Genomic DNA, 27,924 nt, shown 5'->3' with positions numbered 1-27,924 from the left:
TATCCGCTACATGATCACATTGGCAGGTACAAAAGATAAAACAGCACTTTTCACATATTTCACAATTGTTAGGCCTATTTAAAAATCATAGAACTAAGAAGCATGCAATCTGTTCTGTCATGCAAATCCTACACCAGTGCATGTCAAGTTAGAACTCTCTTCCGATAATTTGATAAACCATTTAAATACAGTAATGCCCTCTACAGTACGCCATCATACTGTACATCTGTTACTTACATGTTTATACAGTACTTCTTGTGTTTTTCTAGGAAACTGGGAATATCAAGAAATATGAGCAAGAGAAGTGAACACTAATAAACAAATTTAGGCTTATACCTTGTAATACAGTACTGTCTGAATCAAGAGTACTCTACATGTGCATGTGGCCAAAATAATGAACAATCAGGATGGTGAACACCGAGCGTGCTCACAAAGAGCAGACAATCTCCCCGTTCTTGATGACAGCATCTCATATGATGAGTTCTTTGAGAAGTTTATGATTGCTAATCAACCTTGCTTGTTCAAAGGTATCATTAACCAATGGCGAAGCATAAAGGAATGGGTGGACAGTAATGGCAGGCCAAATTTTCAATACTTATCCCAACATTTTGGTATGTACAATTACAACACCCAATACCTATATTTATACTGTACTACACATTTAGAATGCTTGTTAGAAAGTGCCATGGGTTCTCTGATAGATAGGTTATTTTTAATGGTTAGCCTACTAAGTACTTGACAAAATCATTGTTAATATGTTTTTAGTTCCAGTTTGGCCGGAGCCTTTTTAATTCTGTTAAATCATTGTTAGCAATACCAGACTCTCTGAAAACCATAAACTTTCTAAAAAAATTGATCATTCTTGAGGTCCAATTATTTTTCACCAATAAAAATGCATATCAAATTTTAAAACCATCCATGTTTTTGGTATTGGGAGATTTCTTGATACCTTACAAAGTTCTAATTATGACTACTTTTTTCAGAAAGTACTGTAATAATTATGATAGTTTGTTACTAATGAATCTTTCCAATTAAATCAATTGATACATGCATCATGTTTACACAAATGATATGTAACTACTACAATCAATGCAAACAGTGTAGAATCTCTGCTATGACTGTGTACCTGTTATCTTTACAATCAAACCACTGTTAATGACACATACTGCATATTTTCACTGGAATGTAGTCAATCTTTCAACTCAATACATCTTTCAACTTTACATGGTAGCATAGTATAATGTTACCTCCATTGTAATTAATAAGCATTTATTATTTGTATGCACAAATTGCAGGATTGCAATATTATTATTAACCAGTACAGTACAAATTTGGTTTAATTAAAAAATATGAAATAGACAATTGCTAACATTCTCCAATTGAACGCTTCAACCCAATTGACTTTTGCACAGACTGACAATGTGTAGTAGTAGTAGAGTTACAGTACTTAAATGAGGTAATGCTGATCTATATAATAATCAGCTAACATTTACTCTGTCCATTTAAGCATGTCTGTACAAAGACAAAGTCAATTTGAATAATAATAAATCCAAAAAAAATGGAGCAGTGGATTAATTGAATTGAATAAAGTTTAATTTAGAAAAGTAGGTGTGTTAAATAATAATACAATTGATATGTATACTAATCGAAACCAGAGGAAAATGTTTTCACAATAATACATTTGTTGAATTTACTATGTAATAGAACCATTAAATAAAATGTTTACCATGCAATAGAACTAATATGATAATAGGAAATTAACCAATCAAATTGCAACAAGGATACATTCACATTACACAAAATAGGATCAACTTACTGTAGCATGTGTGATAAATAATACTGATAACCCCACCATCTAGGCTAAATTTGGATAAGACTTTGGTCGAAAGTTGAAATTGTTACCTGATTACGATCCCACCTCTTAAATTGTACTCAGACCCAGTGGGACTATTAACTTATACCCTTTTCACATCTGCATAAATTTTGTTTGATCTTCCGCTTTATTACATGTGTTGATACATGCATAGCAAATTGTGAGAAATCTCGGGAGAAAAGTATATTTGATTACTATGATTGGTCAGTTTAATACCAGGGCAATACATGCACGGGCAATAACAACTCGGGAAATCTCAGAAAAAAATCAGGCCTCTCGTCGGTGTGCTTTTTCAAGAAAATTGTCTTCCTGATTACAATTTGTTACAAGTTGTTACTTTTTGCAGGTGTGAAAGGGTATTATAAGTCCTACTCTTTTCAATAATACACTTTTGCAAATTGTCATTTTTTCTAGGTGATACCACAGTCCCAGTTGCCAACTGTAGGAAAGAACAGTATGGTTCTCAACCAAAAGCAGACATGCTAATGAGGGACTTTATTAAATACTGGCAGGAATATATTGAAGAAGATTACAATGAGAACAAAAGATGTCTCTATCTTAAAGATTGGCATTTCACCAAGTAGGTTTCTAAAGTTATTTGTTAGAGGGTACAGTAGCTTCATGCTTTAAATTCGCATTGTTTATTATGAAATTATACAAATCAAAACAACATTGATATTAAAAAACAAAAGTGTTAATATTTATGGACCGCATTTCTGCTGAGTTTGCCCTCCCTAAAAATGTTTCAAAATCAGTGGGGTCGTTGAAAAATGATAACATTACCCAAAAAGAACAACATTTAAGATGCTACAGTTTTACTTGATCCAAGGTTAAAGGTGATCAATAATAATAACCATCATTTTGCTTTATAAGAGCTAAAAGTTGTACAGTGGGGTATTATTGGTGGAATGGCATTCTAAATCTAACATTCAATTGGGTGTTTTTTAACCATTTAACATGGCATTTTTAAATGACTTATGGGTTATTTGAAATTTGTCCTATTTCTTCTGCCAAGAAATTGGGGTAATTTATTGATAATGGTTATTAAATAATATTAAACGGGCCCGGCAGTAGTTATTTACACAATTGATTGTTTTTCAAATACACAAACAATTTGGATAAAATACATCATTTTTTATTTTTTAATATTATTTTAGTAATTATTAAAAAAAATAAAAGAAAAAGAAATGTATATGAACAGTGACAGCGCCCTCTTGTATTAAAGTCTCACAGCAATTATAGTAGAAAACTCTTGATGTGCTTTTAGGTTAAAGATAACAACTTTAGAGTGTAAGGGTCCCCATGTGTTGTGGTATTAAGGAAAGCCCTCTAAATCCCTCTGTCTTGATAAACCCTGGTACCAAAATAGTGATGTTAATTATACAAGCTTTATTGAATTCCAGTTTCATTATGTTAAATTTAAAATATTTTAAGTGACCACTCTTTTAAGAGAATGGAATTGAAATGAAAGCCTTTTTCTCTTTGTGATGGAATAAATAATATTGCATATGATATAATCATGTAATTTTATTTTATTTTATTTTATTAAAACATATTTAAGCAGGATAACATAATTCAGAAAAGAAAAGATCACAATTTAGTAATAGTATATAAATCATATAAGTGGGAGGGGATGGGGGTAAATGTACCTCCCTTAACCACACCCGCGCTCCCCCTTCCCTGGCCAAAAAAAAATTATAAAAGTTATTAAATTATAAGGGCCAGCAATTTTGAATAAGGGCGACCATCCTTTAACTTCAACTGGCCCTTTCAGCCCTGGTTATACAGTAATTGTTTATTTTTCACATTTTTTTGTTTTATTTATTATTCATTCACATCCTGTTGAAAAAGAATGGTCTTTTCTCACTTAATTTAACGTTTATTTACCTATAATAGACCAACATGTATAATCATACAATTAAAGGTCAAAACTTCTATAATAAATGTATCGTCACTTGCATGATAAGTGATTATTTCTGAGAGCATTCAATCAGACATCAGTAAACGAGATGATGATGTGGTATCCGAGATTGATTGTGGTAGTAAACTTGAATACAAGACAACTGTTTATCCCTTCATTAGTAGGTGAATTAAGAGTGGTGGACTTGTAGTCGGCATTTGTCTTTTGTTAATGAGACTGCATCATTAATCTTACAAGGGGCATGTAAACTTAGAAGAATGTCTTATTTTATGGAATTCTTGTGACTTTTCCCAATTCTGCTTTATGATAATGACAGATAGATTCATTCATTACTTTCATTCATTCATGACTCTTTGAAAATTTTCTTCTTGATATTTATTATTGAAGTTTTGCATTAGTAATATAATAGTCCAGTCAGTCTAGATATATTTAGAGGTAAACCCACCACCAATTGCAATAATAATATGTCGATCTTATAATATAGTGCTTAATGCACAAAGCCTCTAACTAAGCATTTCACATTATTACCCCAGTAATGTTTTGGATCAAACACGTCTGGAAACATACTCACATAATGTTACAGCCAGTAATCAACGCTGTTGTGTTTTGACCTATACCAGATACCAATTTGTACACCTACAGTAGGTGGAGAGAGGTGGCATAGCATTAGTTGTACACACAAGAAAAGAGACTTATGTACGTTATCCTCTTGTAAAGCATATTCCACTGCCAAACAGTAACACTATAATCGTGCAGCTCACAAATTGTCTGTTTTTTCTGTAACATTTCAATTTGCCTTCAACTTTATATTTTCCTTTATAGGATATTTCCTGACTATAATGCTTATGAAACACCTGTGTATTTTACGTCTGACTGGTTGAATGAATTCTGGGATTGTACAAGGCAAGACAGCAAATCATGTGACGATTATCGCTTTGTTTATATGGGCCCAAAAAATTCATGGTAAGTTTCTGTAGTATTGTTCAAATATGTGTCTAGATGAAATTGTGTTGAATTACAAAGTATTGATGTTGTTTGTCAACTAACTAATGACAGTGATCATTGTGAGTGCATTGCTTGCCCATCAAAAATAAATGTCATATCTAAAAAGCACCCATGTCCATGAAAATAATGCCATGGCTATGAATGTCTGATTTATAAGATGGTGGTGAATTTGGGAAATGAAGCTTTGGTTTCCTTTTTCTGCCATTAATGAGCCATTCTATCTTTGCAACAGGATTGCCGTTAGCTGTCATAAGCACCATAAAACATAATATAAAATAAGATGATAAAGATAAGCATTGCTTGTAGGAGACGAGCATTTCTAATTTGTGTAATTAGTTATAAAAATAATCAATTTATTTTTATTTTTTAAATTTTTCTGATATTAAAAATGTACATTGTGATATTTCATAACAATTAAAATTATTATTTTAGATTGATTAAAATATTGTAATTTCTTTATGGCAGTGAATAACTAAGTGATATTGTTTATCAACATGTCGCTCATATCAACCATGAAGATGTTTCATACCACGAAAATGATGCCAAGGCTATGATTGTCTGATTTGAGAAAAAAAAACTCTGGTGACTATTCTCTGTGAGATGAAATGGCACATTCTCTCTTAGCAGCAGGAGTGTTGTTCAGCTTAAAGATGTCAAATGGTGTATTTACGTGACAGACTGTACCAAAGTCAATAATTTTTGTAAACCATCTTTCACCATTATAATGTACAAGAAGATTTCTTATAGAGATATCATATGTGAATGATCCTGTTTGCATGCATTATTTGGACTGCCCCTGCTATTTCTAGTGCTATGTGGAGACCTTCTGAAAGAGTAAGTTGTGAGTCTTTAGATGCTTTAAATAGAGTCACAAACTCAACCCGCTCTGGATGTCCAACATACTGAATGACGATTCTTTTCTTTGAATAAAGCTTTCTTGCAAATTCTGTACATAAAAGGAGATAGTTTGCTTTCTCTTCAAGTGTAACTAAATACTTGTACATCAATTGCTTAAATTTGCCCCAACAAGAGGGCTATCTGAAGAATTTAGTCGATTTAACGATACTTCGCCGTAGCTGGAAACTTTGTCAGTGTCATCTGAGAAATAAAAACAATGAGATTTCTTCTGGTTTATTTTCAAGATTTATAAATAATATCATTGATGGAAAATTAAAAAGTTTACCTGTAATGGGTATAAATATTCCACTGCTTTCATTGGAAGATTTGTTGGTAAGATGGAATCCAACATCAAGAGATGATCAGGCAGGATTAAGTTGTCCAGTAGATGTTAACATTCCAAGGTCCTGGTACGAGGTACACAAGTTGTACACGTTTACTACTAGGCCACCTATAAATGAAACGCTGAAACTAAGAGAAAGTCGGCCAATGTCATAGTACAAGGCACACATGATGTCTTGCCATTCTCACATATAGCCTGATGTTTCGCTATGCTGGCCAATGCTCTGGTACGAGGTACATAAGATTTCTTGGCAATTACAACACACCAGTTTTTGCAACACACCAGTTCTTATGAACTGCTCCCATACATCATCATAATCATAGTGGGCAGAGAGATTAAATCTCCATTCTGTGGTATTTTGTGATAGCCATTCTTTAAATGGAGTCTTTGTATGTCATTTAAGCACGAGTAAAGTGTTGGCAGTATGTAAAATTTCAATCTGTTGTGAGTCTTTAGATTAGATGGCTTTAAATAGAGTCACAAACTCAAAACGCTTTGGATGTCCAACATACTGGATGACGATTCTTTTTCTTGATTTTAATAAAGCTTTCTTGCAAATTCTGTACATAAAAGGACATTCTGCTTTCTCTTCAAGTGTAACTAAATACTTGTTCATCAATTGCTTAGATTTGCCCCAACAGGAAGGCTATCTGAAGAATCTAGTCGATTTAACGATACTTCGCCGAAGCTGGAACCTTTTTCAGTGTCATCTTCTGGTTTATTTTCAAGATTTATAAATAATATCATTGATGGAAAAGTTAAAAAGTTTACCTGTAATGAGTATAAATCTTCCGCTGCTTTCATTGGAAGATTTGTTGGTAAGATGGAATCCAACATCAAGAGATGATCAGGCATGATTAAGTTGTCCAGTAGATGTTAACATTCCTTACAAGTTGTACACATTTAATACTAGGCCGCCTATTAATTAATTAAACGCTGAAACTAAGATTAAGAAAGTCGGCCAATGTCATAGTACATGGCACACATGATGTCTTGCACTTGTCGGCACTCTTTAAACCAACCTTCACAATGATCAATTCCAACCTTGGAATAGGTAACTTTGGATCAAATGTGTACCAAAGATCTCTTGGATTTGCAACTTCAGCAAGTCCCTAACAACCTAGTTACAGCTCATTCTATCACTTTGTGGATTCAAAAATTCTTTTTACAAATGAGATATCTTTCTATGCTATCTTTGAAAAATGTCTTTTTGCTGGTAGTACTGGAACTGGTGACATTAACCCCATTGGGTCATTACCGAACTCATTACGGACAAGTGTCTTCTGGTCCATGGGTATTGTTGTCACATAGCTTAACTCACTTCGTTCTCTTAGTCACACTTTATACCTAGCGTATGTTCACTGGGTATAATTCTCCGAGCTGAGCAATATTATTATTTGTTGGAAGTGTTGAAGTATAAAGTTCTCTGATTTATTCAAATTTGCAACAATCAGCTGAGTATATTTCGTCTTGTTGCGAAGAAAAGAAAAGGCCTTCATCAAAATAATAAGCTACTGCTTTTATCAATTTGAACCACGATGAGTAGAAATAAATCAACTTAGTAATTGGCTGTTCGTCTAGATGGCAACTGGTAAGAAATACTGATTTAACTTTAGGTTCAGATTCATCTAAAGGCAGTTCCGTAATTCGTTTGGGCCAATCCATCTCGTTTCGCCAAAGAAAATCAGGACACTAAAGCATGAAGTTAGGATTAGTGCCCCTGGAAGCTAGCTACATCTGCTGGATTAACTTTAGATTCAACATACCTCCATTGAATTGGTTTTGTGGCCTCCCTGATTAAATTAACTCTATTGGCACAGTACTTTCATTTGAAATGTATCCGAGCACAGTCCACATTGAGTTCTAATTCTTGTTCTATTATAGTACAAAGTCCAGTCCATTCCAGTCAATTCCATTCGGGGAATGGTAATTTTTTGAGCGGTGCGACTGATTTTCCAAGCACAAAGAAGAGCAATGCAATTCGCCACTTTCCCAAACTTGGATGGTTGATAGCATCTTGGTATGGTCAATGATTCTAAACATGCCTGCCTGCTTGTCCCGACACTTGAATACTCCGTGTCTCGTCTGTCTTTCAATAGATTGATTCTTTCCTCTACTTTCCAAGATTGATAAACTTTGCATTCTCCTGTCTTATGGCGAGCCCCATTGTGTTGGAGCTGGTGCTACGCTAGTGCTGAAAACGGAAGTCTTCTGTGATTTAGCAGTGCTCTGGCTTGTCCTTTTAAATTTCCATAGTATATTCTATGCTCTTCTTTTTGTCTCCTCCTCCCAATCTGTGGTCGTCTCGGATGTTTTTATTCACGTTGTGCATATACCGTATCCATCGACGAAATACAATCCGTCCTTTTCTAAACATCTGAGGCTACTCTCCACAACGTCAATCAACTCTACTAATTTCCTTGCTTCTCCTTCCTTTTGACCAGATCTCCTACAGTACAATAGCGTCTACCAACTTTGTCTTACTGCCATACCTCTCATTTAATCTCTCCAGCATCTTGTTTGCATTTTCCGCTGGCGCCACTACCCTCAGTGGTTCCGTACCCAGCAACTGTCTTAGACTTCGACTATTATTTACCTCATATCTTTGATATTGTTGATAATACTTTCGCTCAACGAAACATTATTCATCCGTGTCTTTCTTCAGATCACCATTGGCCTCATTGATATTCCATATAATTTGTATCTTGTTGGTTTACAGTGGCTTGTTCTCCTGTCTGAAGCGCATCATTGTATTGTAGAGGCCCCTGTAACAGCTTGTCGTTGAGAGAGAACTATCTCGATATTTTTGCCACTAATGACATACGGACTTTGTGTGATCGGGTCTTCAAACCAATCGGAAGTGAAGAATCGTTGAGAGTTTCCAAGGAACCATTCTTCAATGCCATTGGAAGACACGTTGATCATCTGGTGTTTGTGAATAGCACAATGGGTTTTCAGTACAGCTTTTGCGAATACCATCCCTCAACAACAATTGGCTGCATTAGAGCTGGAATAGAGTTGATTGCGTTTATGGAGAAGCACTTTCGATTGATGGTTAGTGCCGCATGCAAAACCTGGTAGCATGTAGTTGTAGGAACTATCAGTATCATGTTTTACGAAACAACAACATCGAAAATATTTTTTCAAGAAAGTATAAGTATATGAGAGAGTCTGTTGATTAAATACCCAGTGTTTAGATAAAGGTGTTTTAACTTAATATCTTTATTAATTGTCATTATAAATGTTTACATACCATAGTAATAATTTGTATTTTATATATAATTACGTTTTTTGCTTCTTTTATATATATTTTTAATTTGGGTATAATCTAGAACAATATATATAAATGGTCAAATGGTACATGAAAATAATATTTTGTATAATAGTTTGATGATCATGAAAATAAATAATAACTTTAAAATGTACTAAAAATCAGTTTTCTCATTACTTATTGAACTTGAAATTTCTATAATAAATGCAAATAATATGAAAATAAAATGATGCATAATTATAATGACAATTACTCTCCCCTTGGTACAACTGGCCCACAGGACTACTAACCAGTATAACTATCACATGGTTATGACTTTACTTAGTTGAGTGTTCAGGTTTTACTTAGTTGAGTGTTCAGGTTTTACTTAGTTGAGTGTTCCGGTTTTACTTAGTTGAGTGTTCAGGTTTTACTTAGTTGAGTGTTCAGGTTTTACTTAGTTGAGTGTTCAGGTTTTACTTAGTTGAGTGTTCAGGTTTTACTTAGTTGAGTGTTCAGGTTTTACTTAGTTGAGTGTTCAGGTTTTACTTAGTTGAGTGTTCAGGTTTTACTTAGTTGAGGGTTCAGGTTTTACTTAGTTGAGGGTTCAGGTTTTACTTAGTTGAGGGTTCAGGTTTTACTTAGTTGAGTGTTTAGGTTTTACTTAGTTGAGGGTTCAGGTTTTACTTAGTTGAGTGTTCAGGTTTTACTTAGTTGTGTGTTCAGGTTTTACATAGTTGAGTGTTCAGGTTTTACTTAGTTGAGTGTTCAGGTTTTACTTAGTTGAGTGTTCAGGTTTTATATAGTTGAGGGTTCAGGTTTTACTTAGTTGAGTGTTCAGGTTTTACTTAGTTGAGTGTTCAGGTTTTACTTAGTTGAGTGTTCAGGTTTTACTTAGTTGAGTGTTCCGGTTTTACTTAGTTGAGTGTTCAGGTTTTACTTAGTTGAGTGTTCAGGTTTTACTTAGTTGAGTGTTCAGGTTTTACTTAGTTGAGTGTTCAGGTTTTACTTAGTTGAGTGTTCAGGTTTTACTTAGTTGAGTGTTCAGGTTTTACTTAGTTGAGTGTTCAGGTTTTACTTAGTTGAGTGTTCAGGTTTTACTTAGTTGAGGGTTCAGGTTTTACTTAGTTGAGGGTTCAGGTTTTACTTAGTTGAGGGTTCAGGTTTTACTTAGTTGAGTGTTTAGGTTTTACTTAGTTGAGTGTTCCGGTTTTACTTAGTTGAGTGTTCAGGTTTTACTTAGTTGAGGGTTCAGGTTTTACTTAGTTGAGTGTTCAGGTTTTACTTAGTTGTGTGTTCAGGTTTTACTTAGTTGAGTGTTCAGGTTTTACTTAGTTGAGTGTTCAGGTTTTACATAGTTGAGTGTTCAGGTTTTACTTAGTTGAGTGTTCAGGTTTTACTTAGTTGAGTGTTCAGGTTTTATATAGTTGAGGGTTCAGGTTTTACTTAGTTGAGTGTTCAGGTTTTACTTAGTTGAGTGTTCAGGTTTTACTTAGTTGAGTGTTCAGGTTTTACTTAGTTGAGTGTTCAGGTTTTACTTAGTTGAGGGTTCTGCATGCTCTGGAAACATTCTTCATATAGCGTTGTAGTTTATGCTAAGCCTATGTGAATACTTTCCTTAGACTATCCTAAAGGAAGATAATTATGCTAAGCCTGTCTGTTGGACTGCATCTGTTAAGATTGGTAATTCTTTCATTCAACCTTCGTCATCCTGTAGAAACCTTGGAGTTGTCATGGATTCAACGTTTAGTATGTCCAATCAGGTACATAGGGGAAAGTGTATGCTAAAGGTGTTCAACGACTGTATTCCTTAAGGAAGTTGAAACAATATAATATAGGCCGTGATTCTTTATTTCTTTTTTATCAAAGTTTTATTCAATCTGTTTTAAACTTTTGCTGTGTTACTTGGGTAAATGGTCTAACAAAGAAAAATTTGAGTAAGTTAAACAGAATAGTTAGGAATGCAAGCAAAATTACTGGTGTCGAAATTAAAGGTATCACACAAATGTGTAATGATGGAATGATATCTAAATTAAATAGTATTTTAGCTGATGAATCTCATATTCTCAACAATACGTTAGTAGTTACCAGATCTGGAAGATTAACAACAATTTCAGTAAAAACAAATAGACATAAATTTTCATTCTTACCTAGCGCTATTAGACTATACAACAGTGAGTTTCAAAGATAGGTCATTAGGTCTGTTGTATTTTTTATTGCTGATCATTTGTTGTTGTTGTTGTTGTTGTTAGTTCCAAGTTGATCACGAATGTAAATATTATGTATGTATTGTTTTGCTTGTGTTTTTTCTGCCAAGAAAACAATTATCATTATACTTTTGTATGAATGACTTAATAAATCGAATCTGAATCTGAATCTGAATCTGGGAAGGACTGGATTCAAGATCAACTGAGATTCTTGTTTACGCCTTTTTTACATCAAGGCTAGACTGTTGTAACTCATTTCTTTATAGCTTACCAGCAAATGATATCTCTAAATTTCAGTGAGTGCAGAACACAGCTGCCCGATTGGTCGTTCAAAGCCCCATAAGGCAACATATCACACCTGTGCTGAGACAACTTCATTGGCTTCCGGTGACACAAAGAATTACCTTCAAGATCCTGCTATTTGTTTTCAAAGCTCTTCATAATTCTTCATCTAAGTTCATTTCTGAACTTATTTAACCTTATGTTCCTAAGCGGTCTCTGGGATCAGGATCTAAGTCTCTTCTTGCCCATATATTATTATTTCATCCTTCCACTAAGTTTTATGGAAATCGTTCATTTTCTTCGGCATCCATTTCTCTTTGGAATGCGTTGCCTATTGAAATCCGTCAGGCAACTTCCACCAGTGTCTTCAAATCTCTCCTCAAAACCCACCTTTTGAATTTTTAATTTTCAACATTTTTCCGTCTATGTAAAGCGCATTGAGGCTTTCAGCATAATGCGCTATATCAAGTACCAGTTATTATTATTATTAAGACGTAGGTGTCCCCGAGAGTAGTATTCAGGGGTAGTCTAGTAGTAGTTGTCGTCACAATAGCATGCAATGAAGTATCGTTTACATCAAAATGGACCGGGGTAAGCCTAAATTTAAGATGCCATTATATTTAAACGTTTGGTTTGCACATTCTGAAGTCGATTTTGCAAAATAACCGGCAAAAAATATGTTAAATTATAGAGAATTTTGTTAGTGATACTAACCTTTTGAATTTCATGAAGTGAATGAGTTGATGACCATGACTGTCGCTACAACAATGTGTTGCTAAGCATAGATAGAACACGCACTTGCCGCGCAAATTATGGGACTATACCACCTTCTTTGAACGCCGTCGTAAGATGGAAATATTTTTCTTTTAATCATTTTGGCTCAGTTGTCTATTTTTTGCTTTTTCTTAAAATGTATTATTTTAATAAATAATGATTTCTTCCTCTTTCCTTTGGTGAACATGAGCGTGAATATCTTTAAAATGTTCGAAATGAAATCGCACAATGAAACGCACGCGTATTGCAATCCCATAATTCCCTTTGAAATATATTACGCGCTCTGGCAAAATCCCGCGGATTGACAAGCCATATCTTTATTAGAGTTCAGGCGACATTATAGTTCGTAAATTTTTTTTGGATTTGACTTTGATTTAGCTATCAGAATTGAACAATACATAATGCAAACAACGATTCAAATGTAGCACAAAAAAAACTTTGATTGCAATTGTTCATTCATTTCTTTTATTTCAGTAGGCCTACAAAACATACAAAAGAAAACAAATTCAAAGTACCACATCTTCCACAAAAACAACCTAAACAATCATAGAATTTGCACTAACGTATTTTAATTGAGATCCTGCAATCAATCATTAAAATTGGACAAAAAAATATTATCTATGGCCGTGTTTCTCTCCGCAGGCGAAAATTAACCCATAAAGTTCCTATATATTATATTCCTATAGAAAAATTAACCGATAATTATCGCATTCAAATCAGATAATTATTAAATAAAATTGACAATTTTTAACATTTGACCTGAAAGAAAAATTGTGATAATGATTGATAATGCGCACTTTATTTTTCTATTACGTATTTGATTGGTTAAATAAATGTTGTGTTATAGGCAACACGGCATAAATCATTAAAAACATTAACATTCTGAGAAGTTTAATTACCAACTTCGCAAGGATTGGGTGCATCGGACCCTACCTCTAATAGTAATAGTAAATAATTAGTGATACACTAAAAATCTCAGTACCGGTACGATTTCGGTGGTAGTCTTTTGGTGATTTTAGTACGGGTTAAGTGCAGCCATTTATTCCAGACTAAACATAGAATACCATTTATATAGTCCCCTGAACAAGATCCAAGGTTTAGTCCAGAATAAAGATAGTTCTCTTTTAGAAGAATACCGTTTTAAGATAGCCCTGGACAAAATTCCAGGTTTAGTCCAGTACTAAAGTTGTTCATCAAAGAAAAATTAGGGCCTAGAAGTTTTGAAATGGCGCGGAGGACCGAACAATGTAAACAAAGATGTTGTTAACTATTGAGGCTGATTGAATGTTTGGGATTAGATTGTGAATATTCATCCATCTCAGGGTAATCATGTTTGGGAGTGAGTGATGTGCGGAAATGTTGGGAATATGGACTGCTGAAGACCTACATGTGGGCCAAAATGCTCCAGTACAGAGCATTTTTTCAGAGTGTTCAAATAGCCCTGTACGATTGAGATGTGACAAAATAAAGTTTCTCCAAAATGGAAATTGGGTACTTTTTATTGACTTAAAATTTGTGTTTTGAATTCAGGACTCCGTTGCATGCGGATGTGTTCCGATCTTTCAGTTGGTCGGCTAATATTTGTGGCAGTAAACGTTGGCTCATTTATCCTCCTGGCGAAGAGGAATTTCTCAGGGATAAGTATGGCAACCTACCATTTGATGTCACTTCATCTGAAATGAATGACAAGACAAAGTTTCCAAAATTTTCTCAACTGAAGCAGTGCATTGAAGTGATTCAGAGAGCCGGGGAAGTAATATTCATTCCAAGTGGTTGGCATCACCAAGTGTTCAATTTAGTAAGTAATTGTTCAAGCTCGTAGAAATTGTGTGATGTTCTACCCACCAGAACCAATGTCCCCTTGACAGGATGGTCCTGCATATATTTTGCCCTTAGAGTTAAAACATCCCTCCTACTGTAATAGGTCATAAAACAAAGAAACAAAGCTCCTCATATAGAACCGTTCGGCCATTAATCACTTTTAGGCACGTAATTAAAACAAACCTATTAAGACGAATCTATTTTTCTTCTTGTTCTTAAAATTAATAAATGGTATACTTTTTACTAGAATACTAGAAAATGTTACTTGAATACTAGAAAATGTTACTAGAATACTAGAAAAAGTTACTTGAATACTAGAAAATGTTACTTGAATACTAGAAAAAGTTACTTGAATACTAGAAAATGTTACTTGAATACTAGAAAATTTTACTTGAATACTAGAAAATGTTACTTGAATACTAGAAAATGTTACTAGAATACTAGAAAATGTTACTAGAATACTAGAAAATGTTACTTGAATACTAGAAAATGTTACTTGAATACTAGAAAATGTTACTAGAATACTAGAAAAAGTTACTTGAATACTAGAAAATGTTACTTTTAAGTATTCAAGTAACTTTTTCTAGTATTTAAAAATACTAGAAAAAGTTACTTGAATACTAGAAAATGTTACTTGAATAGTAGAAAATGTTACTTGAATACTAGAAAATGTTACTTGAATACTAGAAAATGTTACTTGAATACTAGAAAATGTTACTAGAATACTAGAAAATGTTAGTAAATCAGGACATTTTTTTCAGGATCGAGTCTTTATCTTCCTATGTGATATTTAAAAGTCCAAAAAGGAAATTTCACTCGACAAGAATAAGTTCAGCAATGTTTACACATCAAACACATGATTGCGTTTTGTATTGAAATGTTTTTAAATTTAACGCTCGTATTCTGAAAGTGACCTGTAGTCCTAGTTCGAAATAGGACTTGAAAAATACTAACTTATGTTTGATTTAAGAATACGTGCGTCGGAAGTCTAAAGCCTCGATCGCACTGGTATAGACTTAACCGAGTCGTCGGCTAAATTGACTAAACCTAGCTAGCGTATACAGTTAAAAAAACACTGTGCTTACTAATTTCCATCTAGTAGACTTTGAATACTAAAAAAATTACAAGAAAAGAAATGTTTAATTGATTACATGATTGAGCAATGATTACATTTACTATACGATGACTGAGCTGTGGTAATTAGCAAACGATGAACTTTGATGATAACGTATATATGAACAAATCATTCATTGATTAACCAATGGATAGGTGAAGAGACAGATACATAACGTCTTGTGAAGTAGTATTCGCTTATTGCTATAGACAAGTTAATTTGCATGTTTGCGCTTACTGACAGTAGATGAGGATAACATGATAGATAATTAAAGGTTTAAAATCAATAAATTCAGGATTGATGTTACATCCATCAATATTAACACCTCGCATAGTTTACGTGTTAAAGAAAATCACCTTTTCTTTACAGCCTTTCCAGTCAATAAATATAAATCAAGAATGAATTTGTTACAAAGTTTAATTAAAATTACTAGTCCTTGTTGACAAATAACTCGTAACAACATTGAAGTTTTAATATAAGACAATTAGAACACACTGCATTACATTTTTTTTTACTTAGTTGTCCCTTTTCACAGATATTAATTATAAAACATACCAGTCTGTATAGTTTATAGGCCTATGCAATACTCTTTGAGTAAATTGAAATTGTAGAGAGAAGCCACAAATATTAATATATGTTAAATACTTTTTTTAGACTTTTAGAATGATTTGTATTCGAGGAGTGCGCGTAAGGTCCACTCTTACAAAATGTCACTGGTTAACTATGTCACTCTTTTCTTAAATCTGTTGAAGTTAAACCTTGCACTATGTGACATGTTTACCGGGACCACATTCCAACGTACTGTCCTTCACGTATTATTGGAATTTAGCAAAGCTCAATTGAATCCATTTTTTTAAAATAAGAGAAACACTTTCAATTATACAGGAATCAACTCATCCAATGCACTATGTTTTTGAAGTTCTTAGCAGCAACAGAAGCTCCCGGTCAATAACCTCTCGTATAAATAAGTTTCGTATTCGTTTTTATCTGTGTCATTTGAGCACTGAATGTTAGTAGGCCTACTTCAAGCGTTTGCATCATTTCTGACCATTTTAACTACTGTCACAAATTGCCCTATTATGGAGTTTCACTCTAAACAACGTGAAGAATTTTCACTCGTTTACAATAAGACTATTTTGCCAATAGGTCGGCAATAAATAATAAGACAATTTTACTGCGGTACCCGGCAGATCCAATTTTACATTATGTTAGTTTCTTTTCCTTTTTTAAAAAAGAAAACCCGTATTCTAAACCTATTTTCTTTATTATTTAGCTTCTGTATTAAATACATTGCTTTATTTGAGGTATTACGTACCGTACAATATTATCAAACTAAAATTGTACTTTTTTCTCTCTTGTGGGAATCGCCAAAGCGTATATATCAGGAGAATGAGCAATCCACGATTTTCCTGCATGCAACATTAATGTTTTCTACGGGTATCTTTTTGTGTTCGTCATAATAATCTAAGCCCGGACAACCGGAAAGGTTTATTTAACTACATGCTAACATCATGTTTATTGCTATTGAGATATTTAATTATTCGTTTTACACAATTTATTTACTAAAAAAACTGTTCGCGTCAACTACCGGGCGCGTTGTTGTTGACACGTTTTCACGAAGGATAGTTGAATAATATACAAATAATGAATGTTTATTAGTGTAATGGTACAAATAATGACATGAGGTGAATGTTGAAATATAACCTTTCATCATTCACCAAATACCATTAGTTGTACCATTAAACTCATAAACATTGATTGAAAAAGTAACATTTGGTTTTTAATAATATATTAAATATTATATTGATTTGAATTTTATAAACACACCCACTGTAGTGTTAATTATGTAAATAGTCGACCAAACAATCCTAGGCCTAGCCTAATACTAACAGGTCTAGCTAGGCTAGAAAGGCAGCGATACTATTACAGGCAATTGGAACTCATCTGCTAGGCTAATTCTGTTTTTTCCCCCAACAATTCCACGTCTTATAGATATCTTTCCATTAATAATAAAAATCATACAAACGATCTAAATCTAATTTAAATGCCTTTTTGGTTTAAAATTAGTAGATATATCTCTCCAAATTAATGTACTTTTTCCATCGCGAAACCAGTAATAACATTAAATCTTCGCGGCGGAAGTAAAAAATAGGTGACTAGAAAAGATTTTTTTTTCGTACACGAACAAAAGTACTATTGAACGACCGTTCAATAGTGCGTACTATTTCACGCCATGTGACCCACAATCATTCAATCAAATAATAGGGATTTATTAGGTGTAATATAATGTTTCAATATTTAACTGATTTCTGGTAAAAAAAAAATTAAATTTAACATAGATAGTATGTAGGCAATGACAAGGAATAGACCATGCTGGTAACGCATCGTTGATTTTTGTTGTTGCTGTTAAGCCTTTATTTGTGAACTAATTTAGCATGGTGGTAGGGGTGTTCTGTTATGTAATTGCACAATATATTATCATAATGTTACATGTATCTATTTAAATCAATTCTTCTTTAGTCTGTGTATACATCCACTCGTGTGAGGTCGAGCACCCATAAAAGTAGTTCTACAAATTTCCAAGCAAAAATCGCGGATTGCTCATTCTTCTGATCTTTGTTGTCTCACACACCTTTGTTATTCTCATTTCCATAATAGGTGCCTATTCATAAAAATCATTTTCTTTTCATGATTCCTTTCATGATATGTTTTTCACAATAATTAGGCCGATATCCGAAGCTATTTTATCTATTTATAAATGTATAATAGTATGCTTTTTAATAAATGGCCAGGCCATATTTCAGAGCACAAATGCCTTCGAAAAATAGAAGGTTAGTAGAGAGATTCATACGTCATTTATCACAGGCGTTCCTGCAAAATGCCGAATGCCTGTCTCGTTACCGGCATGTTCACATCGAACTACCGTGCCTTGAATATAATTCACGTATACCCTCTCAACAACCATAATGATAAAATATGATGTGTCAAAATGTTCCTTTTTAGCACATTATAAAGTTACAATTTACTTAATTTTATTAATGTAATGTATTATTATGTATAACCCTGTCAATAAGTCGATGCGATCAGTTTCATATTTTTGCTTCTGGAAATCTAATTTGAAATGTCTGCAAACAGGATGATAGAAATATTTTTTTTTTAAACTTCTTCTGAGTCTGTCATACCTTAGGATGTATAATGCAAAGTTATTTGACCAATCACAAGCGATGAATTATTCGAACTGTCGTTTGCCATTGGACAAACCCCTTGCGTTGTATTGGACCAAGCTTTACAGGTGAATTAGGCATACCGTCACAAAGAACTCCGACATATTTTTCAAGACGTTACGGTGTGGGAAAGCATTGAACCACTTACGTACATTCATACAGTATAAAAGCTAAATATAATGTGTAATTACTACGCATGACATGCTGTATACCGTCAGATGAGTACTATATTCCCCTAGTAGTAGTAAACATTTACTATGATAGCATTAACGTTTTATTACGTTAATCTACCACAAGATAAACACAATAATGTATTGTATGGATGTCTAGTAATGTACAGGCTAGGCGAATGTTACTTATCTCAATACTTGCTAATGGCCAAAGTAAACATGAATATATAAAAAAAACGTATAATGTATTTCACTGTTCGGTCTTTTAATTTTTTTCCCCAAACCTTGCCATACTTTGAACAACAATATGCTCCATGATAACAATACATTTATTTATTTTAACGATTTATTGTCCCCCAAAAACATGAAAATGAAGATTAATGAAATTAGACTTTGAATATTATATATGCAATATTTCCATTTTTAGTAGAAAATTTCACTTCCGTATAAAAAAAACAACAAAAAATAAAGATTTCACTTATAATAAGACAAACTAGCGCATAAAAAACATTGTCTGACAGATAATTTGACTATTTTGCTTGAAATAACACCTTTTTCATGTAATTTTTTTTATATGCAATTTGTGGATAACCATTATGTGAAAAATGTCATATTCAACAAAACAACAAAAATGTAAATGTTTTTTTATGTGGACAATATCTAATATGTTATATAAGAATTAATAGTATAAACAAAGGTTCTACTATTCTATATGACAAAACATTTATAATAAAATGATAACATTTAATATTTTAGGAAGATACAATATCGATCAATCACAACTGGTTTAACGGCTGCAATGTCAATATAGTCTGGGAATTTTTGAAAAGCGAACTGTTAGCGGTACAACGATCCATTGACGACTGCAAAGACATGGATGAATGGGACGAACAGTGCCAGGTATAGATTCACAATATTATTTTATTTTCACCCTTTTATTATAATGATTATGCTGCATTTGTATGTTTACCTTATTTTTATTGTAATGTACTGTCAGTATTTTGTCTATTTTTTATATTGATCATTTTGGATTTTTTTTTAAATTTTGTATCTGATGTGTCAAGCAAGGAGAATTTCAAGCCATGTTATGTGATAGACCACGATAAAGCTAATCTATTATACAACATGTGAGAATTAATGTAGGTCGTAAAAATTAAGTAACTTAAATAGAGAATCCATTAGGTTCATTGTGGGATTACAAAGTGTTGTCCATACGACATACGAACGACTTGCATACTCCCATTCCTACATTATTTGCTAGTGTGTTTATCTAAAATGTGCTGAAAATAAAGTGAACCTGATTATAGATGTCCTAAACACACTAAAATACTATTTCTTGCCGAACCATGCTTTTAGAAAAGAAAATTTCGTAAAAAAGAAACAATACAATATATAAATACAAGTTTTGTTAGTAATAATTATTTTGAAAGTATCGTCACAATGGATTTAAGAATATACTAATATCGTACGTAATACTGCATGGGAATTCCCCGAAAATCTCTCGTTCAAAGTATACCGGATTCTGGATTGCAGTATTTCGTTTCGATTGCACAATCTGAAAACAATTACTATCTTTGTAATAATCTCATGTTCCCCTATATTACACGCATGCGTGTGGCCGTATTCACCATTCACACTTGGAATAAGGGAATCACTTACCCTTAAAATCTCTTTTTAATTTAAGGGAATGTGTGCATGTGGTGCACACATGAAATAGGCCGTTGCAATGACATGACATATGCCTAATGTTTTATTGAATCATCAGTCATAAATTGTAATGACAACTGTATCTATTTATTGTTTTGTAGCTTATAATGAAAGCCAATACTGCAATTGATTATGCAGAATTCTTTAACTTTCTCACAACTATCGCGACACCAAGAATGCGATTAATTTTAGAAATCGTGACGCAACATGAATCGAGTATGCCTAAGTCAGCTGTCAACCCTGAATATAAAATAGATCAACACGAAAACTTTATTGATGAAGATGACATACAAACTAAGCATTATTTACAAGTGAACCGCCCCATAGAGAACCATTCTGGTGACGTTTCTCCTGAGAACAATTCAGATTTGAAAGTTTTTGATAAAAATATTCAAGCAAACGACGGCGGTTTTTACTCGGAAAATCAATCACAGAAATCGATTATTTTCAGAAGTAATTCTCCTGACAGATTACTGAAAGCGGAAGAAGAGAACATTTTGAAGTTAGAAATGAATAAAGGTCACGGTTGTAGAATTACATATAAACGTTCTAATGATGAAGTTGATTGCGAGATGACTTCTAAGATTGATCCGAGACGATGTTTACTGTCAAACGATCGGCGTCACCTTCTGTTTGATCTACTAAGATTGAAAAATGTTATGGATAAGCTTTTAATGGAACCAGAGTTTAAGTTTGTCAAACTTGAGAGATTGATTGTATATCCAGTCGAGATTTTGGATAAAGTAAAAAGTATACTCGCAAAGGTAGAACATTCGGGATTAAGCTTACGTTTATAAATCAAAGTGGTGTAATTTCTTAATATTTTTCAATGACTGCTTTTAGGATTGTACTATTCTTAAACTTCCTTTAAACGATCATTTTAGTTGTTATTGTTTGTTTAATTGCTGTCTAAAAGGATAGCTGTACGTACCTTGTTTAACAAATCGTTGTGACATTCGTTTCCTATTTGAAACTTAGTAATCGAATTTATATTGTTCAACGAATTATTACTACAGAATATCACAGTTTCCAATTTTCTTCAAATATAAACTTATTAATCATATTGTCAACGTTTTAAAATCATGCAAGGAAATTGGACAAATATATTTGTGACTCCATTTCGTACTGTTACCGAGGCCAAGATAAAGTACTTTTAATTTTGGTTTTCGCACCGTCAATTGGGTACTAATACTACTTGGGTATATATATGCCACACAGAAATAGAGACAATAGAACACTTATTTTGGTCATACAATGTAACCTCAAGTTTTATTTTAGATTGCGAACAACTATTCTTTGGGAGACAGTTTGTCCTCTCAAAGGAAGAGTTGTTTTTGGTAAAGCACAAGATACCTATAACCCAGTAAACATGAGTTTTATTCTACATTGTAAACAATACATTTTTAACTGTAAGGTGAATATTAAGAGACCAGACTCTAATGTATTTTTTTCATAAATGTTTGACAAAAGGCCTAGATTGGGCCATAAAAAAGTATGATATTAATTAACATACACTTAGAGTAATTAAATACATAAGCATATAAATCAATTCAGGAAATGAATTATAGTTCACTGTAATATCTCAATGAATTAACTAAGTTAATGATTAAATATTGATTTTTAATTTTTTATTTTTAATAGATCAATTATGTCCATCAATATTTAAATTTTAATTAATATTTACATAGCATAGGCCTATATTTTGTAACGCTGTTGCATTGTTTGAAATGCATCTCTTTATTGTCAAAAATACCAAAAAAATTGAAAAAGTATTACATTTTCAAATTAAGTTAAGATGTATGTCTCATATAGGAACAGTGGAAATATAATGTAAAGTTCATGTTTTTTTTGGGCAGCCATTTTGATTTTTTAAATGTCGACCATTGGATGAGCTTAAATTAATTCTGTATTTATATTCCTTGACCCTCAAAACCTACATTTTTCCACCAAAATCAGGTCTATACATGCTGTAGAAACTGAGATATGGGCACACATCTGTATTTTAAGGCGGCCATTTTAAAAAAACAAACTGGCGGCCATTAGGTGAACTTCAAAATGCTGTATCTTGATTCCTTGACTCTCAAAACATAAACGTTGCCACCAAAATCACTTACATACATGATATAGAAAAGAAGATAAGCAAAGCCTGTATTTTATGTCGGCCATTTTGAAAATCCAAAATGGCGGCTTTCCCCAGGCCAGATGAGCTGGAACTTAGTGTGGATATATAGACCTCATATAATACAAAACACTTGTTTCTAATTTTTTTTCCCCAGATTGGCCCTTTTTAGATACTATTATTTATTTATTTATTTATTTATTTATACACAGTACTAATAGTAATATGAAAATGATTACAAATACCAGAACAAACATTCCTATGTCAAAAATTAAGGATTTATTTGTTGAACACCAAACTGGTAGCTGTTTCGGTTCTGATATAGGTTGTTGGAGTAGTTGTACTTGTTCTAGTTGCTGTTCTTCTAATTCTGCTTGTTGCTGTTCTTCTAATTCTGCTTGTTGCTGTTCTTGTAATTCTGCTTGTTGCTGTTCTTCTAATTCTGCTTGTTGCTGTTCTTGTAATTCTGCTTGTTGCTGTTCTGGTTCATTTAGTGCTAGTTGTTGATTTAGTTGTCTATGTAGGTTTAGTTGCTGCTGTGTTTCCAATTTATCTAGTTGTTGCCGTAGTTGTTGATTTAGTGCTAGTTGTTTATCTAATTGTTCATGTAGTCGATTCTGTAGTAGTCTATCATCCTTCTCATTCTTCATCATCGTCTCTGAAACACGTTCGTTTATTACATCAATTATGAGACATAACACGCTAATCGCGATGACTGCTAAAAAAAATTGTCCTATCGAACAAGAAAAATACTTCAGATAAATAAAACGAAAAGATTTTGTGTTTAGGGAGACAATAAAATGACGTCATTTTAACTCATTTCAATTCAGTATATTAACATGTAGGCACCTTTTCTGACGACGTGGCCAGTCTATAACAACATAATAAGCCCTGGCAGAAATCTGAATAGCGTGAAATGTCCCGATTACGCTGCAGTTAAAAATCACATGAAATCTTAGAAAGAGAAAGCTACGTTTCGTAAAACAATGCAAGGCTTAGGAAAACAGTATTGCGCAAAGTGTTTTTAAATTTTTATTAGACCCTATATTATGAATTAATTTTAAAATAACGTATACTTTTTAGTTAAGTCAGTTAGGCCTTTATAATTAAATCCTCCCTTTATTTATATTGTTTCGTTTCGTACTCTATTTGATTTATGTATTTTTTAGAATTTGTATTATATGAAAATAATTGCATGATTGAAGATAGCCGGACATTTGGGTCTACAAATAATAAGTCTACGTTACGTATTAAAGACTAGCTATAGCTAGGCAAATTGCTGTTCGCGTATTCCTGCAACGTTTTCGTTTTTCGGTGGCGTAGAGTATGACAACACAGTAGGCCTATACCCACGCGTTTGGTGATCTTCAAATAACAGGTAGTCTCTTCTTATGAGCTAAGAAGAGACTACGGTCATCTGAAGATATCCAAACGCGTGGGTATACGGTGCCGTCGTAGTCCACGCCTGAAAAACGAACAGCAATTTGCTGACGCCATCACGCTCTGTAAATTTGTAGTAGTCTGACCGCGTCGTCGAAACGAAATGCGCTCTTATACATACGGGCATATTAATGGCAAGACAAAACTTATCTTAAGCTATATTTTTGTATCGAAGTTAATGAAAATTACCAATTTTTGGACTTTTATCTGCTACTGGAGGCAGAGACAAGACGATTAGCTGTTGAAAGACAATCTGCGCAAGAAGTACAGTTATTCCATAATCTAATCTTCCTGCAGAATCGTACGGTATAAGAAACATAAAGGGCATCAGAAATGAACAAAGATAGTATGGAAAAATATAAAAGGTTTTTTGAAATTGGCCTCGTCGGTGTAATGTGATCGAAAAGTTTGACGATGCATATAAAGTAGATGAATAATTATAGTCGGATCGATTTCCTGTAAAGCTGACCAATTCCCAAATTCCATCGCCAACAAATTTACACTTAGCTTCAATCGGCTCAAAGTCTACTTGGCTTTCATCAAGTGTCGAGGAAATAAATTCCAATAAACATGTTTGACTATCTTCAGGATAATTTTCGATGTCAATATGACAATATGTTCTAAATAAAGTTATGCTTGAAAGGCTAACGCTGCCGTTGTAGCATACTTTAACAGGAACACTTTCCATGAAATACCTGTGATCTTTGTCTGTACTAATTTATAATAAAAAAAAATTAAAATAACATTATTTTAGCATATAACAAAACGATATTGTTTGTATGGCGAAAAAAAACATTAAAATAGAATTTAGGCTACATCATGTGATTTCTAAAAAGAAATAAAATAAAGTTGCGACATTCTTTTTTGTAGTTTTCAAATAACAATTCAATGATGAAACACCCATCAGATTAATATTACTAACCTGATACGAGAAGAATACAATACAATACAAAAATTTGCACAGCGATGCGTCCGTTCCAATACATTTAAAGAATCAATTCTCGTACCCACGGTAAGGGTCTTAGAAAACCCAACGAATTCCTTATTCCAACACCCCCACCCCACCCGCTCAAACTGAACGATATGCCAACAGTGCTATCCCCTTCCTTCCCAAACTTCTTAATGATTCTGTGCAATTTCTCTTCGCGAGTTTTTTATGCTTCTTGGCATTCAGCATATAGTTTTTTTGTCATTTTCCATTTTTTAATTGTATTTATATTAATTTTTGGATATTTGAATTAGTTTCACAAAATAGTTAGTGAAATCATTTTTCCCCGTTTTTCTATGGAAATTAATAACTTTCAAATACTGATTTTATGAGTCTTCGTTTATAATGTTTTTGGAGGAAATATATCTTTAATAAAATTAAAAATGCTGAAAATACTATAAGTTTCGCTTCGTTCAGAATAATGTACAGTATAAGTATCAAAAAGTATATATTCTTATTGCATTATGACTCTTGATTTGTAAACGAACGTGCCAACTCGGCTTGTTACGCAAATGACAAGACAGAACAATTCCTAGTCGTATAGTTTCGGTTGTAGTATAACAACATTCTCAACTCTAATTTACTTCCCTATAGGAATCACATGGTGTACAGTACTGCAAGGAATAACATATGGAAGATATATTATTTTGTTGAATAGAAATTATAAGAATTAAACACACATTCTCCGGAAATATATAAACCATTGTGTATTACATTGGCTAAGTCTGTGTGCATACAGGCGCATTCGGCCTACATCAATCCCATTTTTGCTATTATATCTAGCCGATAGATTATTTAACTGAACAATTCTCGTTACGATTATCTTAAGACGATTTCTGAAATAAAAGCGTGATTAGATAATACGTTATGTAAATTGAGTACCTCCATTAAATATTCTTTTTGTTTTAAATTATATCTCTCAAAGATTTCTTTTATGATGGCACTACAACGATAAGGCGTTTATAATTATATTAATATGATCTCTTGCCTATGACTAGAATCCGCATAACTTCCTATCTTTTTATTAGTTATTTTCTGTTTCTTTTTTTTAAGTTTCAATAATGGCAAAATAATAATAATATATATATAGTAGTATAATTAAGGCATTATTGAGGATCCTGTGAAAGAAGAAAACAAGTGTCCTGTCTCATGCAGTATCCCAAAGAAAAACAATTGTGACATTATTTTAACTATGCCTTAGTAACTGTACATACTTTTTTAGAAGTACAATATCGGGTGTCCAGATTGTACTCTGTGGCAGTTGTAGGCATTCAACTCCCGTTTCGGTTAGGTTCCAGGCAATGAATTCGTCTGTCCAAATCTACGTTTACGCAAAATTAATACAATTGTGGGAATATGCATTTTAGACAAGGCACACAAATTGAAAATATCGATGCAAGCGGCAAGTCATATGCTCAACGTTGGCAACACATTTGTTAGGGTAATCTGAGTATGCTGAATACTTACTAGCTAGATGATGTCACATTTTTTACTAGTCTACTAGTTTTTTGTTAATTTTATTTTTTTAAGTTCTATATCCAAAAGTGTACAGGCTCTGCTCTTGTTTGGTGAACCTTTGATAAGATATTTAAAGACAACTTTTTTGCATAATCACTCATGGAACTGAAACTTATTGTGCACTTATTATGACATTTGCTAAAGAGAGGTTTAGAAGCTAAATTTCTCGAAACTTACCATAGTAATCCACCCAGACGATTCAAGGATTTGGTTTGCATAATCCTACAATAAGTCACAATTATGTATCGTAATGTAATTGTTGTTTTAACTGTTATTGGAGGTTGTGGCACAAGTGAAATCTTGTAAAACGAGAGACATTACTTGGTACATAATGCATTGATCTTTTTGCAACTCAAAACAAAGCTACATTGGGATTGGGTGCAAGTGAAGCGTTAGAGCAAAAATGTGTAAAAACGTATAGGCCTACATAATTAAGGCCAATTTACACAGACGAGAGGTAACGGTAAGCGGAAAACCGCTTAGGCTATATTAGATTGTCCCGCGTAGAATCTGTATCTGTCCTGAGCGGAAACCACCCGTCGGCTCCGCGTTGTGTATAAATAATCATAAGGAATAACATAGATTTTATATTTTTATTATTATTCTGTGTAAAAAAAAATCAGCACTGTCAAAACAATATAGACTACCATATGATGAGACGAATTTATCCAATAGGATACATTCAGGAGTGTCAATAAAACATTGTCTTTTTGTATATGGTACTCACCAGTTCAATAATATGAGTTAACACAAAAGTAAACGCAATCTCGGTGATATTATCAGTGTTAAGTACTGGACGGGTTGTTGGGGGTTTAGGATATGTTTCAGCAAGCTCTTCTGTAAGCTGTGCCGTTTTACTCGAATTATTCACGACGTGCACGCTCGTCTCGCCATTTACTAAAGATAAAATTGTTTTCAAACATTCATGGAAGACATACAACTTTTAGTGAAAGTTATGCAATAATTTAAAAAATTCAAAACATAGATAAATCTATTTATTATAAAATATTTAACTAGTCTAATAACGCTTTTTAATACAAAAGTAGAAATAATTTACAGACCAATACTAACATAATAAACGTTACAGATACCATTATTGAAATATTATATATATATATATATATTTTTTTTTTCAACATTATTTACAAAGGGTGTCCCTTCTAGTTCTTTTGAAGGGACTGATAACCATGGGCCCTTTTTATCAAATTTAAATTACAATATTTGAAATATAAAATTTGAACAAAAGATATACAAAACAATAAAACAAATAA

General features: G+C 33.0%; 2 protein-coding genes across 2 annotated transcripts; one reads left to right on the top strand and one right to left on the bottom strand.

Moving 5' to 3' along the window:
• The first annotated feature begins 269 nt into the window (after positions 1-269).
• On the top strand, positions 270-22,277 carry LOC144844673 (2-oxoglutarate and iron-dependent oxygenase JMJD4-like). The gene is made up of 6 exons (XM_078701697.1): positions 270-611; positions 2,288-2,453; positions 4,617-4,757; positions 14,083-14,350; positions 19,638-19,781; positions 20,690-22,277. The coding sequence occupies exons 1-6, from the start codon at positions 395-397 to the stop codon at positions 21,383-21,385; spliced, it is 1,632 nt and encodes a 543-aa protein (XP_078557823.1). The 5' UTR covers positions 270-394; the 3' UTR covers positions 21,386-22,277.
• A 96-nt stretch (positions 22,278-22,373) lies between these two features.
• On the bottom strand, positions 22,374-26,850 carry LOC144844920 (neuronal acetylcholine receptor subunit alpha-7-like). Its single transcript, XM_078702033.1, has 4 exons — positions 26,831-26,850; positions 26,350-26,456; positions 24,337-24,860; positions 22,374-23,440 (listed from the first exon to the last, which is right to left on the bottom strand). The coding sequence occupies exons 1-4, from the start codon at positions 26,831-26,833 to the stop codon at positions 22,902-22,904; spliced, it is 1,173 nt and encodes a 390-aa protein (XP_078558159.1). The 5' UTR covers positions 26,834-26,850; the 3' UTR covers positions 22,374-22,901.
• Between the last annotated feature and the right edge of the window lie 1,074 nt (positions 26,851-27,924).

This window comes from Antedon bifida, chromosome 1, assembly GCF_963402885.1.
Source record: "Antedon bifida chromosome 1, ecAntBifi1.1, whole genome shotgun sequence".
Taxonomy (NCBI): Eukaryota; Metazoa; Echinodermata; class Crinoidea; order Comatulida; family Antedonidae; genus Antedon; species Antedon bifida.
This window is presented reverse-complemented; position numbering and strand designations above follow the sequence as displayed.